At 39.3% G+C, this 26780-nt stretch overlaps 2 protein-coding genes across 2 annotated transcripts; both read left to right on the top strand.

Annotated features, from left to right (window-relative positions):
• Window positions 1-6893: 6893 nt before the first annotated feature.
• On the top strand, window positions 6894-26296 carry kcng4b (potassium voltage-gated channel, subfamily G, member 4b). Its single transcript, XM_034308719.2, has 5 exons — window positions 6894-7229; window positions 9170-9998; window positions 11615-12490; window positions 14557-14672; window positions 24419-26296. The coding sequence occupies exons 2-3, from the start codon at window positions 9249-9251 to the stop codon at window positions 12434-12436; spliced, it is 1572 nt and encodes a 523-aa protein (XP_034164610.2). The 5' UTR covers window positions 6894-7229; window positions 9170-9248; the 3' UTR covers window positions 12437-12490; window positions 14557-14672; window positions 24419-26296.
• LOC128316978 (beta-1,3-galactosyltransferase 2) lies at window positions 15346-16092 on the top strand. Its single transcript, XM_053238277.1, has one exon. The coding sequence runs from the start codon at window positions 15346-15348 to the stop codon at window positions 16090-16092; it is 747 nt and encodes a 248-aa protein (XP_053094252.1).
• Window positions 26297-26780: the final 484 nt, after the last annotated feature.

Here is a 26780-nt window from a genome sequence, read left to right as displayed (position 1 = left end):
TTTTAACATATTTTTTCCAATGCACATGAAAGAGATCTCTTGTGCTCTCATTTGATATTTCAACAGTAGTTCATTAGGGTTAGAAACCTACTTAGAGTCGAACAACTCCTCTGCGAGTATGCTATTCATTGACTTTTGCTCTGCGTTTAATACTGTCATTCCATCTAAGCTGATCTCCAAACTCTCCAGTCTTGGCATCAGCACTGCACTCTGTATCTGGACTCTGGACTTTTTGACCAACAGACCACAGTTACACTTGTTACACTTGGCAGCAACATTTCCTCCACCATCATGTGCCAACCTCGACCTTAACACCCAGAAAACCAAAGAACTGCTTGAGGAGCCACAAACACACCCCTATCCTTGTTAAAGGGACTGAGGTAGAATGGGTCTCTACCTTCAAGTTTCTGGGTGTCTACATCTCTGCTGACCTTTCCCGGAACTTCAACACCTCCTCTCTTCTCAAAAAGGCGCAACAGCGCCTGTACTTTCTGAGGAGACTGAAGAAAGCTCACCTTGCTCCTCCTTGCATCACAGTATGGTACAACGACTGCACTGCCCAACACATCACTGGAACACAGTTGCCCAACATGTCGGGCATTTATCAAAAGCATTGCTTGCAGAGGGCAAGAGGCATTATCAAGGACACCTCCTATCCCCACCATGGACTGTTTGTATGTCTCCCATCAGGAAAACGCTACAGAAGTCTGCTTTGTCACACAAAAAGACTCATGAACAGCTTTCTCCCTTCAGCTATACTAATGCTGAACTCAACTTCTAAGCATTAACTGCGAGCCTCCACCTATAACTAAACAGTAGCATTAGACACCATACTTTACTGTATTGTACATTATTATCTGCAATTATTTGCAAGTATTTGCACTTTACTCCAATTATCTGTAAATACTACAGTTTTATATATATATCAGACTGTTATCTGCACAGCTGCATTTTATCCTCTGCATGTAGCCACTGCTTCATATTGCATGCTCACGCAGTTTATCTCTACCTGTATACTTTTTATCTCAACCTACTGCACTATAATTCTTTTTTTTTATTTCACTTAATTGCCACTTGCATTACTGGTATCAAACTGTTTACCTTTCCTGTACACTGTTGACTTATTGCACCATAACTTTATCAGTTAACAGGTAAAGGTAAACAGTACTTGTTTGCTATTTGCACTACTGGTTGGATGCTAACTGCATTTCGTTGTCTCTGTACTCATACTCTGACAATGACAATAAAGTTGAACCTAACCTAACCTAATTAAAGAGAATGTATAACAAGAATAGAGATCCTAGAGACTTGCTCCTCCCAAAAACTTCTGCCATGATTCATTCAAGACTCACATTCACAACATTTTGAAATAGCTGAAGGATTTGTCCATTTCTCTCCACATATGCCACTCAGGTGCTTGTTCAGTCCCTTGTCATTTCAAGACTGGACTACTGCAACTTGCTCCTGGCAGGTCTGCCTCTGCATGCCTTGTCATCTCTGAGAGTTTTTCCTTGCCGCTGTCGTCTCTGGATTGATCATTAGGATCAAGATCTTGATCTACACCCAAATATCTGTCAAGGTATACAGTATGTCTACAATGGTGCTATACAAATAAAATGTAATCTATGTAGTGCATTCTACTTGATAAAGGTTTAGTCAGTGTAACATCCTCTGCCTTCTTTGAGTTTCTCAATAACTGGCTGGCATTTGAAGGACTTTTTATTCAGATGATAATGTTTCATGGCAATAGGAATAGGATCATATTGATTTTAAGAAGGAAATGGGGTACATAATGGGAAACCTAATATACAAGTGATAGTCATTGCATTTGTAAAAACACTAAAATGTACATACAAGTGCAATGATTCATTCATTCATTAATAGTTGGTCTTGAGTCTAGGTTTAAATTTGTTCCCTCTAAACACATTTGCATAGTATGGGGGTTTTGGATCCTGCAAGATGAAAAGTCATGTGAACAGGAGATTTTTACTTTCATGCAGGCACAAGCAAGCAGTCAGATATGAAGACTGCTGGATAAAGAAAGATAACATTCATTAACAGGAATATGAATGATGCAGTAACACTGATGCATTTACAGAGTTCATTCATTCATCCTTAGTAACTGCCTGGTCAGGGTCACAATGGTTTAAAATAGTTTGGTTATATTTTGGGAAATAGAACCAACTAAATTTGTGAGAAATGTCGCAGACAGGTACAAACAAAACTAATAACTGTATGAGAGGGTTTAGAAAAACTGCCATTTGAGATTTAAATCCAAATACAGAAACAAATATTTGGAGCACTAAATGCATTACACTGCATAAATACATGCATTTCAACCCTAGTTCACAGTACATGACAAGTTTTACAAGTGAAATTATATAGATCAGTGGTTTAGTTACTGATTATTTGACCCTGTGATCATTTCCTTCAGTTAGTCAAATAATCAGAGAGACATTTGCACACAAGACATCCCATACACAGACTGAACTGTGTGCAGTCGCTCTGTATTGTTAAACAATTACCTTGAAACAGTTTATGTTAATGGTCAAAGTCTTTGTCATTGATTCCTTGATATACTGTGCTTACTGAGTATCGCATTATTTTGATTTAAGTCATTATTTCGACTTAGTATACCATTATTTTGATGCACTAATTCATTGTTTTGAATTATTATCTCATTATTTTTGACTTAGTAACTCAAAATAATTAGCAATTGAAAAAATTCCTACCTTGCAATTCAGGGCTTCTGTAGTTTACTTAAGGTGTTGTCCTGAATACATTAATTTTTACAACATTTCAAATGGTTTATTTTATTTAATGTAGCCCAGAAATAGATCATTTTAAGAGAGAATTCTGCACAACTTTATCTAAAACTGCTTGATGTAAGATTTCACCCTCTCTGGTAGAAAAGGTTATTGCGAGATACACGCAGAAGAATATTTCATAACATGTTGTGGTGCGCTGTTCTCCACCTTTCATTTCACAGTTGCGAGTGCCAAGTAATACACATTCAATGAGAATAGAAGGCTGTGTCTCAAACAGCACACTTCACACTAAACGAGCAGTAATGACACCAATGGTGTACTGACTCATAATTTAGTAACTGAATTATTATTTTTACTATAACCACCTTATGGCTTTACTGGTATATTTTCTATATATATAATTCCCTTTCTTTCTAAATATATTTTCTTTAGATTTTTTTTTTTTTTTTTTTTTACAGTATTTATGTTTATCTGTAAATGTTAATCTGTCTATCTATACTATTTAGTACAGTCATATGCAGTATACAATATGTATTGTTTCACGAATGTAAGTGTTAATAAGAATTCTTATTATAAGTAACAATAAGAATTGTGACACAGCGATGGTTCACACCTCAGGAACATCAGGTTGTACAGGATTTTCCTCTTCCCTGGCTCAGTAATTATGGTTGTTTGTGTGTGTACGTGTGTGCGTGCGTTTAACTTTTAACAAAGAAAATAAAAACCTACTAACCTAACTCCTAAATGACACAATTTATGGGACTGTTGAATGCCATAGCCATTTTGAATTACTATTTGTTCTCTGAATTTAGACGATTACACTGAAGAATGGACTGGGTCACATTTCTAATCTGAAAAAAACTTGCTTGACAACAGAGTATCATAGCTTTCATTTCATTCCATTGTTGTACCTTACAAATCTCTCAAACAATCAAACTGCTCACTGTGTTACAAAGCTGCCTTATGGGCAGTTACAGGCAGTATGGGCAGTTACAGATTATTTTTTATATAAAATTCCCTGCATCGCGACATCTGAGAAGGATTGCGAAGGCAAGAAAACATTGACGCTCTTGGAAGTTGTTTCTTGCATCACAGCATTCTCACGTGTTGTGGTTATTTGATAGGTTGTCCCAGCACATGTAACCTGAGAGCCAGGCAGGCACAGGAAAGGAAATCAGGCCCAAACATAACTAATGGCACAACAAAGATGTCTTTCATGAACTAGAATTGTTCAGAGAAATATGACACTGAGCAAACAATATGATATGGTGCAAAATCAAAAAAGGTATAATGGGAGAAAGGTTTAAAATAAATGAATTCTTCATTAATCAAATTTTGCTGTATGTATGAAATTCAGTACGTGTAATCTGTGCAGTGAGTACGGATTGGGGACTGTAGTGAGTAGATTGAGACAACACTTTTAAAGTCTGAGAGTAAAGACACAAAAGTACAACACACAGGTTCTCAACACTGGGGTCATGAGGGGGCCTGCGATAAGGATGGGGTCAAGGGATATTTTTACCAATCATTATTTTTAGTATACTTCCATGCATATATCTATGCAAAGTTAATTTATGGATAAGTCAATTAATACTAATTGATACTATTTAATAACTAAAACTTCATATAAGCCCATTTTACACCAACCTGTAGCAGGGCCTGTTTATTAAAGTGGCCTTAATAATGGACACTGGCAGCACACAATGCAGCTATTTAAAATAAAATTAAGCATATTTTAAATTAAGGGGGACAAGGTTTGTGAGAAACACTACAAAATATTCAATGTTCGTGCTATATACTACAGGGTATGCCCATAATCATAATCAGCACATGGGCTATATTTTGGTCTGTAGCCTACTGCAGCAGTGCTTTATTAGTCAAACGTGTGTATATACAGTATATTTATATGTACAATATAAACTGGCATATACGGTATACATTGACTGAAGACAGCTTCTCAAGAAAGCAGATCTACAAGTTATAGTACTGGAGCTCAAACTGCTTGCTGTTTCCATAAACCAAAATTTGACCCTTCACTTTTATTCCCTGGTACTGTGCATTCCCATGAGTATTCCAGCCATTAGCAGTGCTTTTGTATACTGTACAATTGAACTCCAAATATCCTATACATCAAAGCAAAGGGTCCTGAAATGTCACCTGTTCACATAGTATAATCTGTCCAGAAGAGATTACTGTTAATCCCTGATACTCATTATTCTCTAGATTAAAAGCCACGCACAATTACATTCAACATATTTCAACATCAGACTGAAGCATCAACTTGACAATTCAAATAAAGTAAACAAGTAATTAACCAAATACAAATAGGTGAATATTTAATTAATAACTGTATACCATCTGTCATTATACTCCTATCTTCTCCTTAAAGGGAATGTGTTACACTGGGGATTGCTGGCAGAACTATTTAGCTAAAAGACCTTTGCAACTGATACGAATTCTACAACAAAGATCAATTAGATGATAACCGTTCACCACCATCCCACTAAATTAATTAAAAGCTTCTCCTTTCACAAGAAAAAAGCTAAACTTTCATAAATCCTGATTCCTTTTTGCTCTTATTAACTTATACTGGATTCTTTTACTCTATCACTCCTTGGCTAGTCGGACTTCTGTTGTGCCTGAAGTTGACGTTTGACATATCTGAGCTGGCGTAAGACGTTTGTATACAGATTTGTATACAACGACACAGTGCTGACTGTGAATTACTATTATAGGATTGTCAAGGACAACTCAAGGCAGCTCAGAAACATCAAATTATAAAGTATTTTTTTCTTCCCTGACTCAGTAAATATGTTTCTTTCCATAACATAACATAGCTGTAATTTATACACTTTACAATTTGAGGAAATCCAAATGTCCTGTACATAGGAAAGTGTCCTCAAATGTTACCAGGATTATTTTTAATCCCTGATACTCATTATTCTCCAGATCAGGAGCCAAGCAACATTAGATTCAACATCAGTCCAGAATATTACAGCACCTTTACAGTTCCATGATCAAATAATGTAAGCAAGTAGTTAAACAAATATACAGTAGTTTTTTGATTAGCCCATCTGTTTGCTATGCTCTTATTAGGAGATTGCTGGGATTTTTAAATACTGTACATTTCACTTTTTTGGTTCTTATTGTAGGTCTACAGTTGCACTTAAGGTCATCTTTTTCCCTAGCTTTGATCAGTGTCAGTTTCATAGCACCACTGCATAAATTAAAAGGATAAAACCCTCTGACTCTGATATGTTGTGGGTAGATTTTGCTGCTGTAATTTGGATCCCATTAGAAGGAATTAAATACAAAGTTCTTCTGACTGATAGCCTTCATCCTATGATGAAACATTTTTAGGCTGATGGGCGTTGTCATTTTGATCTTGATGGTTGCGTGAGAGCTCACTGCACGGTGTGATGAGCATGGAAATTATGAAAATCATATGCTATTATTAAGACACTTTATGTTAGTAAAGTTAAAGTTAGTATACTGTACACACATACTATATGTAGGCCTACATTATACATAGAGATGTAGGCCTATAAGATATATCAAACAAAGTTTACTGTTTTGGTTATTAATCATTGTTTGATGGTTGCATGAGAGCTCACTGAATGGTTTGCTGAGCATGGAAATTATTAAAATCATATGCCTATGACCTTTGCAGTCACCAGATATCAACCCTGTAGGACACCTATGAGAGATCATGGAGCGGTGTGTTAGACAGCACTTTCCACCACCATCAAAACACCAACTGAGGGAATGTCTTTTAGAAGAATAGCATTCATTGCTCCAGTACAGATCCATAAACGTGTAGAATCCATGTCAAGGCAAACTGAAGCTGTTCTGGTGACTTGTGGTTGCTCAGAATCTTATTAAGACACTTTATGCTGGGTTTTCATTCATTACTGTATATACAGTGTACAGTATATTATACACATATACTGTATATAGGCCTACATTATACATAGAGATGTAGGCCTTTAAGATATATCAAAGAAAGTTTATTGTTTTAACAAAAATAATTTTAAAATAATAAAATTTGAAAACAACAATTCAGTTGCCTCTTTGAAAACAGATTTTAAGCATGCATATTCTCCCTGGGTTTACCAAGGAGATGTTGATGGGATTGGCGGATTACTTCTTGCATCGTGAACAGAAACATCAGGAGTCAGCACGCGCCGTGGCGCGCGGACACAGCGGCGCTTAAGTGCACCAGCTCGGAGATGCTGCACAGCAGCGCGCGCGGCCACACTTCATACCGCGTTTTAACTACGACGGGACATGAACTGTGCCTCCAGCCACCCAAGAAAGTATTTCTAACAAGAGTATGAGCTGTCCTGAGGGGTGGAAATCTAAAACCTCTTCTTCCTTATTCGTTGTGGGAAGTGAGTGATGGTGCGCTCGTGCTGAGGAGTAACGTTTTTTGGAGGAAAGCGCACCATATAAGTACATCAGGTAAGTGCCAAAGAGAGCGGTTTTATTTTGAAGCTTTTTGGAGAGGGATGGGGGATGGACGGGCTGTGTGGAGATATTTGAATAAACAAATTGGACTCTCATGTGCAGAATGGTGATATATAAAATGAGTTAAAGTGAGGATTTGTGGAGCAAAAACTGAAGAAAGTGTGGGGAAAAGAAACAAATATGGGATTAAGCTGATGTCAGTCTTTGCCATATACAGCTTCCACAGTTGTGTAAACAGTTCCGCTTATGTTTTTGCTGTGGTGATGGAAAGACTATCCCCAAAGATTACTGCTGGTAGTTACTGGTAGTCTCTCTCTCTCTCTCTCTCTCTCTCTCTCTCTCTCTCTCTGGTGCCTTGCCAACACTATTATGGATCCATTTGGAAATGCTGTTTTCATATCAAAAGGTTTTTTTGTCCACACTAAAAAGCAGAGACAATAACGCTTGCACAGATCCATAGATGAGACCTTAATAGAATATTGCTCTGAGTTCCAAAGACCTCAGTTTCATACTGTGTTTTGCATACATTAAATATTCTCTTTATTAGGAACACCTACACACCTGCTCATTCATGCAGTTATCCAATCAGTCAATCATATGGCTGCAGCACAATGCATAAAATCATGCAGGTTAAGCGCTTCAGTTCATGTTAACATCTGACATTAGAATGGGGACAAAATGTGATCTTAGTGACTTTGACAGTGGAATGGTTGTTGGTGTCACATGGACTGGTTGAAGTTTACGTGTTTCACAAACTGCTGATCTCTTGGGATTTTCACACACAACAGTTTCTAGAGTTTATATATTAGAATGGTGTGAGAAGCAAAAAATATCCCGTGAGCAGCCGTTCTGTGGTTATAACTGCCTTGGTGATGAGGGAAGTCATAGGAGAATGGCCAAACAGGTTCAGTCTGACATGAAGTCTACAGTAAATCAAATGATCACTCTTTACAACTGTGGTGAGCAGAAAAGCATCTGCGAATGCACAGCATGTCGAACGTTTAGATGGATAGGCTACCACTGAAGAAGAACAAATCAGCAGGTTCCAATTCTGTCAGCCAAGAACAGAAATCTGAGGCTAAAGTGGGCAGAGTACAGTCTCACCAAAACTGGACAGGTGTAGATTGGAAAAATGTCACTTATCTTTTATTTTATTATTATTTTTTTAATTTTCATCTGTCCGGTTTCACTGAGCCTGTGCACACTGTAGCCTAGAATTCTCAGAGCTTCCATGGATGAGCAGGTGTACAGGTGTTCCAAATAAAGAATGTTTTTAATATATGCAAAACACAACATGAAAAATATGAAACGGCCAGTGAGTGTATTTTCAGACATTGTACTGAAATTTGTGTCAACCGCCTCCAGCTGTAGGCCCCTAGAATTGCAACCCCGTATGTGCAGATTGCGCTTACTGCCTAAGCTAGGATGTTTATGATATTTCTGCCAAGAACTTTGCTGCGATGTGCAGCAACGTCGTCTATGTTACTCCAGAAAAGCAATTCTGTATTCACTGTATTCACTGCTGTACAACTGATAAGGGCAGTTATACAGCAGTGAATACAATGTACAGCATTTATATTGTATAATGCTACTCTTCAGTTGAAAAAATGACTGTTTTATTTTACCGTTGTAAAATAATAATATTTCAGTGCGTGAAAGCTCGTATCTTGTAACAATCAGGGCAAATCACAAGGAAATAGACACCAGTCTTTTCAAAGACACCAACATTTACAAATTTAGCAGGTCCTGGAAATCATTTCTGGAAGTGCATTTCTGCGTATTGCTGAATATTTTACTGTGAGCGAAAGGCTAACACTGAGAAAAATCTATGCAAATCTATGCGTACACACACTGTAATTTTATGAAAAGCAAACTGCCTATGACTACGCATTTACTGTTCTCTGGTTTTTTAATTATGTTTCTTTTCATTACAGACTCCGTCTTCTGTAAACTGTATACACCAAAAGCACAGATTCCACTGCAGCCCCTGCACTCATAGGGCCTGATACCATCATGCCTATCATCAGTGCAAATGACTTCAGTAGTTTCTCCATCAGCACAGATGACAGCAGCTTCGACCGTTTTTTTACCGAGATCCCGGAGACGGAGACCATTAAAGGAGTGTACTTTCAGCGAGCCCAGCTACTACGTGACCCCTCCGCACTCGCAAACGTCGACCACAGCAAACTGGCCCTTGTGAATGTTGGTGGGGATCGTTACACATTTGCCTGGAGCACGCTGGATGACTTCCCACTCTCCCGTTTGGGCCAGCTACGTCACTGCAGCAGTCCCGAAGACATTGCCCGGCTGTGTGATGACTACGACGAGGTGAGCCGCGAGTTCTTCTTTGATCGCAGCGCCACCGCCTTCCGTGTCATCCTCAACTTCCTGGCGGCGGGCAAGCTGAGGCTGCTGAGGCAGGCGTGTGCTGTTTTTCTCTCAGATGAGCTCGCTTACTGGGGCATCGAGCCCACTGGGATGGAGCACTGCTGCAGGCGTGTTATGATCACCTGCCTGGAGGAGGTGGCTGAGAAGAAGCGGAAAGAAGAGGCTAGGAGGCAGAAGAGGCTGATGAAACAACCAGAACAAGAGAAGAAGGAAGGGTTCCATGGCTTCTTGAGCCGTCTCAGGGACGTGGTGGAGAACCCACACTCTGGCTGGCTGGGCAAGACCTTTGCCTGTGTCTCGGTGGCTATGATTGCTGTGACCGTGGTCAGCTTGTGCATCAGCACTATGCCCGATCTCAGAGAGGAAGAGAGCCGAGTAGGTGCATCAATACGTCACACAATACGTCATTATAGAGTGATTGCCTCATGATAGCAGCAAGGGTGGAAAAAGTACAGAGAAAATGTACTTAAGTAAAAGCATGGGTATTGTGTCAAAATCTTACTTAAATAAAAGTAGAAGTACTTGAGATCTACTTGAGTGAAATTCAAACATATTTACGTTTAAACATACTCGAGTATTCAAGAATAAAAAGTCAGTATTTTTGACTGATCAAAAGAACTGACCACAAGTCCTTCGTGTCCGACTAGCTAGTTCGCTAAGAAATCAGTCACAAGGAAAATATTCTGATAACTCAGACAAACCTAGAATTTAGCTTGCTGGTTAGCTAATGTTTAAGCCAGCTAGCCAGCTAATTTAACAAGATAATTTACAAAATTTAACTGGATAGCTAATTTAATTAGCAAACTAATTTAACTAGCTAAATTACAAAACTATTAGCTGACCGACATAATGTGAACATAATGTTAGCATATGATTTTCAACATAAAACATAATGTTAACATACTTCTTTAGACTTCTTTCTTGAATTTTAAAGGTTGATTTTTTTTTTAAGTGGGAGGCAAATGAGACACAAATTGGTAACTCTAGCAAAAGACAATATCTTAGTAATAAAGAAAAATGTCATGGCATTTCAGATTTGGAATGAGTACAAAATGTAAGGAGTAAAAAGTAAGTTTTTCTTTTTGAAATTTAGCATTCAGTTTCAGTGTAATGACTGAATGATAGTCACATTTCCACACATAACCTACATTTATTTGTAGACAATTGTCTGCTTAATCTCTGTCTGCTGCAGCTGCTGTGTGTGTGTGTGTGTGTGTGTGATTGCCCCAGACAAGAACTAACATGTTTCCCTGTACAGAGAAAACAACAAAAAATCCTGCTGACTGAAAATGCCGAGTTGTAGGATGTCTAAGAGTGGGACTTCCGACAATAAGGGTTTAAAATATGTGAATATATATAACATGTATTCCAAACTATTACATTTACACTTTAGTAATAAAAGTGTTGGACTGACAGAGAGAAGAGAAAGTCTTATCAAAGCTGCTCTCTATAGTAGTGCTCAAAGCACTACTGTAAAAGTTATTCTAATGCTTTTAGGAAAGGTTTTGCATTAGCAGAAGTGATTAGCAGAAACTAAGGCACATTTGTGCTACAACGATTAGATTAAAAAGTGTATTCCCATCTACGGTCAGAAGAATTATCCGATATCACCCAGAAGAGGATGAGTTCCCCTTTTGAGTCTGGTTCCTCATGTCGTCTCTTCTGGTTTGTTCATTAGGGATCTAAATTTACATTTTCTGTAGATTTCTGTAAAGCTGCCTTGTGTGTAAATGTCTATTATTAAAAGTGCTCCACAATTCAAATTAAATCGAATAGATTTATACTGAATGGTTCATGAAAGCTTCTACAAAAATATACATTCCTCATAAATGTTTAGTGACGTTACCCCTATACCTCCACAAAAAAAACCTGTTTTTACTAACCAGGTTCATTTCTTATTACAGGGAAATGTCAAAATGCTTGTTTGTAGTAATCACACAAACACTACAGGTGTGCTATATGAAGATTAAGGCTTCATTCTTCACAAACAGGGCGAATGTTCCCAGAGGTGTCAACAGATATTCATCGTGGAGACCGTGTGCGTGGCCTGGTTTACCCTCGAGCTCATGCTACGCTTCCTGCAGGCCCGTAGCAAGCTGGAATTTGCGCGTGAGCCACTCAACATCATTGATGCCGTGGCCATTCTGCCATACTACATCTCCCTGCTGGTGGATGAGAGAGATCTGAGGCTGGGAGATCGTACAAATGTTGGTGGAGGGTATTTGGATAAGCTGGGTCTGATTCTGAGGCTCATGCGTGCCCTGCGCATCCTGTACGTCATGCGGCTGGCGAGGCACTCACTGGGTTTGCAGACTCTGGGCCTGACAGTGCAGAAGAGCATGCATGATTTCGGTCTTCTGCTACTTTTTGTGTGTGTGGCTGTCACCTTGTTCTCCCCTCTCGTACACTTGGCTGAGAGCGAGCGCCATGGCTTCAACAGCATCCCTGCCTGCTATTGGTGGGCCATCATCTCCATGACCACAGTGGGCTATGGCGACATGGTCCCACGCACCATCCCCGGTCAGGTGGTGGCCTTCAGCGGCATCCTGAGTGGCATCCTCATCATGGCCTTCCCAGCTACCTCTATTTTCCACGTGTTCTCACGCTCCTACCGTGAGCTGAGACAGGAACACGAAATGATGTGCAAAGATGAAAGAGCGGCCTTATTAGCCACGGAGGAGGTCTGGACAGAATCAGAGAGGAGCTCCTACTGTTGGACGCAAGAATATCCCAACAAACTCGATGAGGGTGAGAATAGGGATGGGTCTAAACAGTCTGTTTTTGCAACCACAGCGTGCTTGGACTTGCCATAGATACTGGAACTAGTGATCATGGGGGTTGCAGTAAAACTTGGTATGGTGCTCATGGTGAGTGAATCTTTGCACACTAAAGACAGGAGACTCAGGACAGGCAGGAACTTTGGCTTTAAATGTTTTTTTTTTTTTTTTGTCTTGTCCTCACCTGCATGTCATGACTTCTAAATGCTGGTATGTCGCTAGCAAAGTACGTGACTGAAATACTTTACTTCATAATACTGGTAAGAGCATGTTTATCCCTATGTCTAAAATATTCTGACTGCGCTTTTCATAAAGAACTACAGCAACAATGTCATTGAATATTGGTACAGTGGTAACAGTAACACAACAACTGCGATTTAGGATTAGACCATGCATTCTGCTTTTGGTTTGTCACAGACATAATCTTCTTGAACTGAATTAACCTGAATTGTACCCTGGGCATGTATAGATTTGATTTTCTACAACATCTGTCACAAAACATCATAATTTTTTTGCCTGCTCTCTGTATAATTCAGTCAGGATTTTCTTTTTAATCACACATTTTTGCACACAGTTGCCATTCATTTCTAAATATATTGTGCCTCTTAATTTAAATGTATTATGACTCATTTACAAATGTCTTCTAGATAAGGTTTTATTATTTAATATTATTAAATTGTAAAGTTTATTCTTATCACAAATAATCTTATCTTAATGTTATCTACCTACTGTGATCCACTGTTGTTGCATTGGTTAGATAGGTGTTGTATAGCTATCTAATTAAATAAGTAATGCTTTTGCTTAGTACTTGCTTGAGCAGATTGCATCATGCCAAAGTTCATTCCTGTGCTTGAGAATTACTGGCAAATAAAAGGGATTCTTATTCCGCTTATGTTTTACTTTAAAGCCCATCCACCACATTGCAGTTTTATTTAATGTATAGTGAGTTCCTGGTTTGATACTTTGATTAAACAGCAGAAAAATAGGGGGGGAAAAATCAATAAATGCTATAAAGTCAGTGACAGAAGGAGACAGATTCAGGTTACATGTGGTTTGTGTCACACTACACTATCAGATTTAATCTCAAAATGAAGAAATCCGAGATGAAGCCTCAGCGGAGTATATTTAAAAACAGTAAACTGTGACACTGGTTCCATGGAAGAATGTAGCTCCTATGGTGCTATCTGTTTGTTTTGTACTTTATAGTGTAATAAATTTTACACACAAACACACACACACACACAGTTCTGGATATTATTAAAGTACTTACATCACACCTTTACATTTGGAGTAAAAATGTTGGAGTATTATTTTATTTTCTCCAGAGCTCTTCATTTTTTTAAACTCTCATTCTAATCTGTCAATGCTGAAACGTTAGCAACCTTAGCAACTAAAACTGCAAGTGCATAGTTTCTGTTCAGCCCCAGATCGGGCAAGTCAAAACAGTGCATAGTGTAAACCTCACTGTGTTCAGGTAAATGGGCTGCCACATGTCACACCTCTCAGATATTCCATCCTTTGTTCACCTATTTCAGTTTGCAGTCTCAGGTTACAACGCACAATGAAGGCGTAAATTGGCATCCATATCTTGAGCCCGTCCGTTTCACCTTCGTCAACATATGCAAGTCTTGTAGACGTATTGTAAAAGGAATCCAACACTCCTGTTACCTTTAATTTACAGCTGCTATCAAGTGGCAGAAAGGAAAAAACTTGGCAATCCCTTTCATCTGTTCAGGTTTTCATAGACCAGGTTTGGTTTTAGTCAGACCGAGCTCATGAAGACTCAGAGCTAATGAAGGCTCCTTCTCTTCGAAACACCATGGCTATGCCCTTTGGAAACCACTTGAGATAGCACTATGGTTACAGAGTGCAAATAACATCTCAGAAACAGCACCTCCCACATCTGACACCTGCAACACCAAACCTGTTGCACAATTTCACCTGCTTTAGTCAGAGTGCGTGTCGTCAGGTATGAAAATCATTTCTTTGGCAGTTCTTTGCTTTGGGATTAATCGGTTAAATTATAATCCTATCTACCACCTCTTTTTCCCTGAACTGTGAAACTAGGAACACATGTATAGGGTGTGGCCAGATGAAGGAAGCAGGTAGTTTTTCTACATTTCTCCTCTGAAAAAGGTCGTGTCTTTCTGTGATAGTACAAAAGCTTTCATGTGCGCAAGGAAACAAGGCGTGCCAGATGACAGGGAACAAACCGACACTGTAGAAACGACAGAAAAATGGTGGAGGGCAACAGCAAAAGTGGAGAAAGAAGGTACAGCATTTATCTTTACTCTTTACATCTGGCTTTACCTAACACTGATGGATTTGTGATTATTTCTGTGCGCCCCTGTGTTTTCACAGTCAAAAAATACAACATGCAGCATTCACTACACAGCTAATAGTACTGCTAATGAAAAGGAGTGAAAAGTTGTTTTAGAAATTGTTTGTTAGAAATGTTTTAGAAAGCATATTTATGATTATGAATGTAACCAACTAATAAACATGTAGTGTTTTTGTTGAAGCCAAAAATAAAACCATCATTGTAATCTATTTAAATTTTCAGCCTGGATGTACTGGAAGTACCATTTGAATGTCGGTGTTCTCGTCTCAGGGCTGGCTTCTTCATACTTGTTGTCTTAGCTGTGTTACTCTTCTACTACATGAACTTAACAGAAGTGCCAGAAATTTGGTCTCAATCAATTCAGATGATATACAATGCCACATACAACACTGCAAAAGCAGCTTCAAATACCACTGTCAGTGCATCTGCTCTACAATGGACATCGGCCTTCATTCCAGGAAGTGAGATATCTGTTTCATCTTCTGCTTTACCACGTGAACAATGTACACCTGAAACTACATACTTCGTGGCATATCCCTGTCACTATCGTTACATTTTAAATGAATCAGAGAGGTGTCAGAATGAAAAGCCCTTCGTGGTCTTGATGGTACCCGTGGCACCAAACAACAGGGAAGCTCGGGATGCCATCCGTACCACCTGGGGGTCTGAGAAGATGGTTATGGACAAAGTGGTGAGCCTTTTCTTTGTGCTTGGTCAGCATGGACCTGAAGGGAGAGAGGAGCTCCAGCAGAAGGTCTTGCAGGAGAGTGAGGAACACCATGACATCATTCAGAGCGATTTCCTGGACAGCTATAAAAATCTCACCATCAAAACTATGGTGATTATGGAATGGCTGGCAGCCTACTGCCAAAATGCCGTCTATGCCATGAAGATCGACTCCGACATGTTCCTAAACGTGAACACATTAGTGAATATGCTTCACCAGGCACCCAGGGAGAATTATATGACGGGACTTGTGGCCAAGGGTGCTATCGTTCTCAGAAACCCCAACTCCAAATGGTATCTGCCAAAAAATGAGTTTCCTGAAGACTTTTATCCACCTTACGCTCTGGGCTTGGGCTACGTGCTCTCCTTGGACCTTCCAAACAAGCTCATTGAAGGAGCAAAGCACGTCAAAGCTGTCTACATTGAAGACGTATTTTTAGGACTGTGCATGCGACATATGAGAATACCTTTCACCAGTCAGGCTGATCAGGGCTTCTTCAACGTCTTCCCCGTTCCCTACGACCGCTGCCGTTACTCAAAACTCATTGCTACAACAACACGTAGCCTACAGGAACAAGTTAACTCTTGGAAAGACCTTAAAAAACCAGGACCACCTTGTGGATGAATATATAAAATGATTTAGAGCATCTATATGTACAAATTGAGATGGATTATAAGAAGATGGCAGCGTGTTGAATAGTCAATTCAAACTAAAGAATATGCAAGCAACAAATCTTCAGGGTTTGTGCAAGAATTGAAGTAAGAAAAGCTCTAAAATTTGAATAGAGCCATCACTTGAGGATACTTGACGACACTTGAGAAGATCTATTAATATTTTTTACATGTGAACATTTTATCTAATATACAGGCTGGTGACAAATTAAAGTATGCATAGTGACTTAGTAAGGTGGTGGGCAAACACAAGCCTCCAGAACAGCTTCAGTGCACCTTGGCATCGATTCAACCATTCTATGGAACTGTACTGGAGAGACAAACATCACTGTCCAATACATTGATCCAAATTCTCCCATAGGTGTTTGCTTAGGCTCAGTTAGGTGAGTGTGAAGGCCACAGCATATGATAGCATAGCACATGAATCATCCTGGCAGAGACCACTCCCATTTTTTCAGAACTTTGTATTTATTTGCAGTGATACTAAGGGTTGGAGTGGACTCAAACCACACAACCACACCAGGAAAATAAATAAATGCCCCTGCAGCATAACAGCCACTGTTTTTTTTCTTTAATTTGTCACCCATCTGTTAATAGACATGGTATTTTTCATTAAAGCCTGATAAACAATCAGGCATTTTGTGAGTAGTGTACAAGAAAAGTTACCATAAAGCATATAGCAATAAAAAGCTCAGGATTTTATATATGCAAATTACATTTAGTATAATTTTTATCTCGGGGGGGGGCATGGTGGCTTAGTGGTTAGCATGTTTGCCTCGTCACCTCCGGGGTTGGGGGCTTGAATCCCGCCTCTGCACTATGTGCGCGGAGCTTGCATGTTCTCCCCGTGCTTTGGGGGTCTCCTCTGGGTACTCCGGTTTCCTCCCTGAGTCCAAAGACATGTGTTGTATTGTGGGTGTGTGTGATTGTGCCCTGTGATGGGTTGGCACCCCGTCCAGGGTGTCGCCTGCCTTGTGCCCTGAGACCCCTTGGATAGGCTCCAGGCTCCCCCACAACCCTGTGGATGTGATAAACAGTATGGATGGATGGATAATATTAACTCACTACATTGAAAACTTACCAAAAGAATTAAATTCCAAAGACATAAAATCAGTCCCAGTAGGAATTTTGACCCTCTTGACAGGTTAATGTAGCGAACCCTGGTGGAATTCTGTGAATGAAGTGTGAAATACGTCACTGTAACTCATTGAAAGCTGCTTTATGTAATTGTATTTGTTTATTAACTCACTACATTACTGAGAAATACAAAATGTAAAAAATCGTCTTTACTGACTAAGCACATAAATATCTGCAAATATTGTTTAAACAGCTTCGGCTAATTTTATTTAGTCATGAGACAGCTGAGATATTTGATGTTCATTTTAATTAGCCTTTCTATTGAACTAAGAAAAGGGGAAGTAGCTAAGTGGGACCGCCCGCAGAGCGGACATTGAAATTTGACTAAAAGCATTTGCAGCCAGATTTTGTTGTTTTGTTGTTTTTTGTCTTTCCTACTTCTAACCTCTATGAACACAGTGTGCTTTTTGAGATTATGTGTGTGAGAAAACTGATGCCTGGACTTGAACATGTAAAGTTTTTTCCTGTGTTTATTTTGCCTGTTCTTTTACATGCACATGCAAAAAAATTTCTTCACAGTGGACAATACAAACAAATGCAAATCAGAGGTTGTGGCAGAATCTCTGCTTTTAAACTTTGTAAAGTTGTCTGCTGACTTGCAGTACTACAGTTGGTGCATTTTGTGGTGCAATTTGTGGATATCTGATGGGACTCTAATATTTATAATAATTCAAGAAAATAAATTTAAAAAAAGAAATAATTATTAATAGATATAAGTGTTCCTCAAAAGGATGATGACTATACACTAAGTAATTAAAATTTCTGCCTTTCTGTCTCTGTTGTTCTGTGGTGTTCAGTTCATAATCATATGATGTATATACAAATATGTGTGTGTGTGTGTGTGTGTGTGTGTGTGTGTACAGATATACAGTCAGGTCCATAAGTATTCGGACAGTGACATTTTCGTAATTTTGATTCTGTGTGTGTATAAGGTTTGTGGATACCGTACCATCATTCCCATTTTGTCCCCAGATTTTAGAGCGTGGCTGTGGGAATTTCTGTCCATTCAGCCACAAGAGCCTTAGTGAAGTCAGGTACTGATGTTGGGTGAGGAGGTCCGGGGTGCAGTCGGCATTCCAGTTCATTCCAAAGGTGATCAGTGGGGTTGAGATCAGGGATCTGTTCAGGACACTCGAGTTATTACACACCAACCTTGGCAAACAATGTCTTCCTGGAGCTTGTTTTGTGCACGGAAGCATTGTTATGCTGGAACAGGTTTGGGCTCCATAGTTCCAGTGAAGGGAACTCTTAAAGCTACAGCATACAAAGACATTCTATACAATTGTGTGCTTCCAACTTTGTGGCAACAGTTTTGGAAAGATCCACATATGGGTGCGATGGTCAGGTGTCCACAAACGTTTGGACATATAGTGTAGATAGATACTGTATATTACAGTATATACAATCAAAGTGCAAATTTAGTGTATTCTTGTTCAACACAATCACACGTTTCTCTTTCTACAGTGTGGTTTTTTATGTAAAGGGTAAGCCTTTCATGAAGCATTAAAATGAATAATCAGATTCCTGGAAACAGATTACACCTGTGTCCTATAGCCTTAAGTGTTCTCAGTGACAAATTACATTACTTATTCACAAACAAGGCCAAGTATTTGTGCAGATGAAGGGTATGACATCTACTGTTTAAATATCACATTCATATCATTCAGGTCCATCTACTTTAACTGCAGTATGAAAACATGAATCACTGTGTGTTCAATAAAGTGTTCAACAGTTCAACAGTGTTCAATAAAGGGATCAAATAAAGGAGATTTATGTACATAGTATTTCAATATATCAAAGGCAAAGTCAACTTTATTGTCATTCATTCTCATCACAGTTGTTGAATGAGGAACAACAAATAGTTTCTCCAGGACACGATGCTACATTTAACATGAAACAGCAGCAGACAATAGTGCAAACATTCAGACAAAAGATTATACACAACACTGTACAATTGACTATACACAGCAATGGAATACACAACCAGGAAGCACAGGACAGTAGAGTCTAGATGGTAGATAGTGAATAAACGTGTGTTTGTGTTGTGTTTCCATGACCTTGTAGGTCCACACAACTTCAGGTCCTGCTGCTTTAATGCCTATTGTTCTGCAAATAAAATGACACCTGTAGGTCAGCCTACAAGTCAGGCTCTTTTAGTCATGCACAATATGAATTTTGTCTGCCACCTGGTGGTGAAAGAGTGATAAAACGAACATCCTGAATGCAGACAGTAGCTGTGTGTGTGTGTGTGTGTGTGTTGGTCATTCTATTTTCATTCTATTAGTGTCAGTAACAGAAATTAAAATAAAAAATAAAACATGAATGGTTATATCATTGTTGTTTTAAAGTTCAGGCAGGAGAAACGAAAACAAGCCAATTCAATTCAATTCAATTTTATTTGTATAGCACTTTTAACAATGGACGTTGTCACAAAGCAGTTTTACAGGAATATATAAATTCAGGATATAAATTTTAAATTTCTAAATTTATCCCTAATGAACAAGCCAGAGGTGACAGTGGTGAGCAGAAACTCCCTGAGACATCATAACAAAGAAACCTTGAGAGGAACCAGACTCAAAAGGGAAAGCATCCTCATCTGGGCAACACCGGATAGTGCAATTATAAATAATTCCCTTCTATGACTCTATACTACATGGTCAACAAGTGCAATTGTGTAACCAGGAAATTCATTATAGTTTTCACATAAAGTCTATTTTGCTGAAGTTATCAACCTGTTCACTGATGGAGACTTGAGTGCAAAACTGTTCACGGCAAATTGCAGTCCTAAAATGATAGTCTGTAGTCCTAAGCCATCATAGCAAAACTGTTTGTATCAATTGCAGTCCAAAGCCATCTTCATGGTTTCTAAGTGATACCATCCACAGTAATCTCATGTATCTTTTGGCTGTCCATATGGGGCCATCCTCAGCAGCAGCAAGTGGTTTCTAAGTGATGAGAACTCCAACTAGAAGTAGGGCATCAGGCAGGTCCAGTGACCAGAAGGTTCATTTATTTATTTGTCATTCAACATGTTAAAAACATGAAAGAACAAAAACTGTTTCCCAGGTCCAGCGTTAAAAAAAGATAATAATAAATAGATAATAAATAATCTAAGACCAATGATAAAAACCTAAAATAATATATAAATATATAAAACACATTATTAAAAACAAGCTGCATGTTTGGATAAAGTGCAGTAAAAGGTGCAGAGGACAGCTTATGGCACAGAGTTCATGAGCCTCACAACCTCAGGGAAAAAGCTGCACCTCAGCCTTGTTGTCCGAGCACTGAGGCTACGCAGCCTTCTACCTGAGGGGAGGAGGGTGAACAGCTCATGGGCTGGGTGGGTGAAGTCCATCATGATGTTCGTTGCTCTGATTCTACATCTGCTGATATAGATGTCCTCTAAAGAAGGGAGGTTGCTATTGGTCATTTTTGAGCAGATTTAACCACTTCTTATCAGCCACAGAGCAGTTGCCGTACCAGACAGTTATAGAGAATGTCAGGACGCTCTCCACCACACACCGGTAAAAGGAAGTCAGCGCAGCAGCACTGAGGCCGGCCTGCTTCAGCCTCCTCATAAAATACAGGTGTTGGTGAGCCTTCTTAATGATGCTGGCTGTGTTCATGGCCTATGTGAGGTCATTGGACATGTGCAGGCCGAAGTATTTGGCTGTGGTCACCATCTCCACAGTTTCTCCTCCAACAAAGAGGGGAGAAGGGGTGTGAGCTCTCCTCCTAAAGTCTATCACAATCTCTTTCGTCTTCCCCACACTGATGCACAGGTTGTTTGCATCACACTAGTTAATGAGTTCTTCTACCTCCCTCCTATACATAGATTCGTTGTTGTTGGAGATCAGACCAACAACGGCCGTGGCATCCGCAAACCTCACAAGATGATTGCCCGGGTACCTTGCTGAGCAATCATACGTGAGTAGCGTGTATAGTAGGGGGCTCAGGACACACCCTTGTGTAGAGCCGGTGTTGAGTACGATGGTGGATGACGAGATACCATGGATCTTCACAGATTGTGGCCTGCCTGTCAAGAAGTCCAATACCCAGTTACACATAGATGGTTTCAACCCCACTAGTAGCAGTTTGTTGGCTAGTGTTTGCGGAATGAAGGTATTAAACGCAGAACTAAAGCCCAGAAAGAGCAGCCTGAAGTATGAGTCCCTGCCCTCCAGATGAGTGAGAGCAGGGTGGATGACAGCTGATACTGCATCGGACACAGACCAGTTCTTCCTGAGTGATGTCAACTGAGACCTTAATGTGGGCCAAACCCAGCCGCTCAAGGCACTTCATGACAATTGGGGTGAGGGCCACTGGATGATAGTCATTCATGCCTTTTATTTGTGAGTAATGGGTAAGCCTTTCATGAAGCATTAAAATGAATAATCAGATTCCTGGAAACAGATTACACCTGTGTCCTATAGCCTTAAGCGTTCTCAATGACAAATTACATTACTTAATCACAAACAAGGCCAAGGCTTTGTGCAGATGAAGGGTATGACATCTACTGTATAAATATCACATTCATATCATTCAGGTCCATCTACTTTAATTGCAGTATGAAAACAGAAGTCCAATACCCAGTTACACATAGATGGTTTCAACCCCAATAGTAGCAGTTTGTTGGCTAGTGTTTGCGGAATGATGTTATTAAATGCAGAACTAAAGCCCAGAAAGAGCAGCCTGACATATGAGTCCCTGCCCTCCAGATGAGTGAGAGCAGGGTGGATGACAGCTGATACTGCATCGGACATAGACCAGTTCTTCCTGAGTGATGTCAACTGAGTCCTTAATGTGGGCCAAACCCAGCCGCTCAAGGCACTTCATGACAATCGGGGTGAGGGCCACTGGATGATAGTCATTCATGCCTTTCACGGCAGAGTGTTTAGGCACCGGGACAATAGTGGACCTCTTGAAGCAGACAGGCACCACAGCTTGGGACAGAGAGGTGTTAAAAATGTCAGCACCCCAGTGAGTTCCTGAGCACACTCTCTTAGAACCTGTCCTGGGATGTTATATGGGCCTGCTGTTTCTGAGGATTGATCCTCTGTAGTGTCCTCCTGACGTCCACCGCAGACACACTGAAGGGCAGCTCACCTGGTGAGACTGTGAACCTGGTGCTGTGGGAGGAGTTGGATGATTCGAAGGGGGCATAGAAGGTATACAGAGCATCAGGCAGTGATGGACCTCGAGGGCAATCAGCATCCCCCCTTTTTTACTTGGCGATGCTATTTATACCCTTCCACATGCTTCGGGGGTTGTTGGTGGCAAAATGACCCTGTATCGTTTGGGCATAGGTTGCCTTTGCCCTTTTGATGGCAGCATCCAGTTTCCTCCTTGCTGCTCTCAGTGCCACTGGATCTCCAGACTGGAAGGCTGAGTCCCGTACCTTTAAGAAATACCCCACCTCTCCATTTAGCCAGGGTTTCTGATTTAGGACGGATGGTTATCTCCTTTGTGATGGTGACATCATCAATACACTTGCTGATGTATCCACACACAGAGGAAGCATAGACCTCCAGGTCCACTCTGCCGTCATGAGTTGCTGCTTCTCTGAATACCTGACAGTTGGTGCACTCAAAACAGTCCAGGAGCATAGAGATGGCTCCACTGGGCCACACAGCGATGGTCTTCAGAAGGGGTCAGGATCACTAATATCACAGGAGTAGCATGTGTAGCTTGACAAAGAGAGCGAGAGAAACCCAGATCATTTTGAGGAAACACAGAAACACAGAAGTCATTGCAGATGTCAGAAATTGCAGATACAAAGTTGAAAAGCAGCTTGTGTTTCTTTTCCTTCTCTGTAAATCAAAAAATGAAATCGCAAATGAACTAAACCAGAAAACAGGTCCATTATTCTCGTCCATTATTTTTCTGTTGCTGAACAACATAAAAGCATGGTGAAACTACTCAGCACAACTCAGCACAACTCAGCACAGCTCAGTGAGTGACTCAGCACAACTTATTGAGTGACTCAGAGTGAATCAGTTTATGTTATACAAAGAAAAGTATGTTGGCACCTGACCACTGATTATTTCTATAAAGCTGCTTTGTAACAATGACCATTGATTTTTGTTGTTTATTATGTTTTATTATGCTTTTTATTGGCAAGACACATAATATGTACTTTGTGTAGTTAAAGGAGTAGGACTTCCGGGCCCTACATCAAGAAAGGTAACAAGGAAAACATAAGAGAGTGAGTTTAGACAATTTTGTATTTTTTTCTAAAAAACAAAAAATACTAAAAAAGATCATTTTAGCATTAATTTTGTACTTAATCTTTGCTGCCTGTTTTTCCAAAATGCATACTCAAATCCAATCACAAATTTTAAAATGTTCTAGTATTACAATACTGTGCAGTCTAGTCTTTGGCCAGCTATGAGTACTGTTCAAAACGATTTATCTCATCAGTAACACTGTTGTGCTTTTGCCTGTAAAATGCTGTTTTAGAAGCATATTTGAATAAATAAAAATAAATGTAAACACAGAGGAAAATAACTGTTACTTATATCTAGTTTAGAAAAACACTTGACTTATTGTAACTACAAATCCTGGGCTTCCTCAAGAACAGATTTGGACTGTCAGGTTTTGGAGTCAGAGGCGGTTGCAAGTGCAGATGACAATTAAATAAGCGCAATACAAAACACACACTAAGAACATGAACTAGAAGAACTAGGCAAACATGGAAACACACAAGCACCTGAAGTGAACACAAGAAACACTAGACAAGGAAGGCTACAAATGTCAGAACTTAAATACTAGTGCTCATTAGACTTGATTGTGACTCAGGTGCTGATTTCATGATGTGCAGGGGCTGATGGGTAATGTAATCATGACATGGGCATGGTTAAGCTAACAAAACTGACAAAGTCAGCGTATTTTTGTATGTATTTACTCCAGTGTTAGTGTTTTTTTTTTTTTCTGAGCAGATACATGCTTACTGCCCAAATAAGTAGCTTTAACTATTAGTTTCTCAACTGGGCGTGCAACCGAGAATCCTTTCATATAGATTTATATATGTGCTTACTTGACATGGTGACTGTTAAGTATGTGTTCTTGTTATTTAAAGAAAAGTGTATCTTGATTTTTTATAAATTGTTGGCATTCTGTCTGTCATTTGTTTTATTCAGGTCTCCTGGTAGAGCATATGTTTTCTACTTGCTGCAGCAGCTTCCTTGGGTGCAAAGTTTGTGCCGAGCCCTGGCAGGAGACTTCTAACCAGTGCATGAGGTGCTAACACTTATGTGCGTAGGGTTGCTGGGTTCTCTGAAGTATTGAGTGTAGTTCAAGACAGTATAGGCTTGATGACTCAGCAAAAAAAAAAAAAAAACTTTGCCAAATAATATATATGGACCAATGATCCACTGTGGTGACCCCTAATGTGAGCAGCCGAAAGAAGAACATAGGAATGCCTTGGACACTTCAACCCAACAATCACAAAATCACCTGTGTTGACTGAGTTTGCAGATACGGCAGCCTTGCCTGATTGTGTCTGTACTTTACAAGTTGTTATTGCATAAAAAGTGTGAGATAAAACTCTTTCCGTGATCGACTCTTACTTCTAAATCCACTCACTTCTAAAACCGCTGCTCTGCAAAAGACATAACAGGAACAGTGTTTCTGAATGGGATTTCTAAATCTATTGTAAATGTAACTGGCAAATATAACCTTTTTATTCACGTCTAGGCTATAAGATTCTGGTGGTTAGTAAAGAAGCCTGTTGCATTTTTCATCTCAATTTGTAGCCAAATGATGGCAAGTTACTTGTAGACTTCTCCATCTATTGTAACATTATTCTTTACAGGCATTGTAGAATACCACACAATTTCGCTGTTATATCCAATAACTCTAAGTACATGGGTCACCAAAACATCCCAAGCTTCTCATTTTGCTTCAGTTTGCTTGATTTCTTGCACCCTGAGTAATATACCATGAAAAAGTGTGACACATGACCACACAACATCCACCCAGTACATTTATTACTGTATAATTAAAACTATTTGTGACATTTACACATAAATTAGGTCACATTTAATATACATAATGTTAAAAAGAAATATAATCATTGATATGGTGAAGTTTTCTGTAAGGAGACGTTTATTTAACTTTTATGAAAGGAGTCTACAGTGTCAGTGCTTTGTAAGAGTCAGACATTCTGACATTCTTAAAAATCTCTTCTAGCTCTAAGCTGCCAACTTAAAACCAGATACAGAAAAGAAAAATTTATATTGATTGCGCACACTTATATCGATTGCACTCTTATATTTGCATATTTAATGAATTATGAATCATTGTGTGTAAGAGTCCACAAGTGCAGGCTATTGAGAGGACTCGGCTTGTGCGCCTTGTTGCAGCTTATTAAAGTCAGGAGACGTGAACCCAACTAAAATGAGGAACCCAAATTTGTACCATTTACTAGCACTTATTTGTGGGTTCAGTGTCCTTATGTGCATCAAGTCAGAGTACCAATCTTTTTTTCTTTAGACCCTGCATGCGTTGTAATGATCATCACATGATTTAGAGTTTGTTTTTTTTTTGTTTTTTTCATTAAAAGATTCAATGACTGGATGTTAGAAACACCTCGGTAACTTATGACGGTCTGGATTTATCCTGCTGAGTGTTAAATGGAACAGTTTTGGCTCTTTGGCCATTCAATGGCCCATTAAAATTGCCTTATCATGCTGAAACTTAAAAACAGTCCTTGCTCAAGCACATTTTCTTCACTTGACACTCTCCCACTGGTTTATCATGGAGATGGACATCGCAATTTCTGTATGGTTTATCTATTCTCACCTCACAAAAGCATAGCTAAGCCAAATGTGGCAGTGATGGAACCGACAACAGACAAAAGGAGTGTGAAGAGAAGAAATAAAAACCAGTATGCTTCAGTGAACTGCAGCAGTGGTTTGGGTTTGAGCCAGCTAAATTGCTAAAGGTCCAACACAGTGGACATTAGCACATATTAACTCTTAATTATTGCTCATACTGAGTTTTTTTTTTGTTTTTTGTTTTTTTTTTGAGAAAAGAACATACATGACTAATTAAAAAAAAAGATTTCTAATTATGTTACAATGAATATATCACTAAAACCTATCGATTTAGCAAAATTAAATTTAGCAAAACATCTTTTCCCTAGCATCAGCCCAATTTGGTATTTCTGAATATCTTAAATGTAGTAGATTATTAGCATTAGATCATTACCTGCTTTTCTGCTTTGGGACATTCTCCTACTCGTTAAATTATGCATTTAGCTTGCTTTTAAATTTAGGCAAGTTGTGCTGGAGCACACAGCTTTTACGGAAACCAACACTGCACTGGTGTTAGATATTTTCTATATGTTTAAGCAAATGATTTGCCCAATAATTAGGCCACATGCATTTCTGTATGACCTTTGTGTATGACAATATATTAATGTATGGTCTTGTAAAAAGTTCCCAGAAAATCGGTTCATATGGTAAGACAATTGCTCTATAATTAGCCACTTCAAAGGAG

The sequence above is a fragment of the Pangasianodon hypophthalmus genome, chromosome 11 (genome assembly GCF_027358585.1).
Source record: "Pangasianodon hypophthalmus isolate fPanHyp1 chromosome 11, fPanHyp1.pri, whole genome shotgun sequence".
Classification (NCBI taxonomy): domain Eukaryota; kingdom Metazoa; phylum Chordata; class Actinopteri; order Siluriformes; family Pangasiidae; genus Pangasianodon; species Pangasianodon hypophthalmus.
Note: the sequence above shows the minus strand (reverse complement) of the source record. Positions and strands in the feature narration are given on the sequence as shown.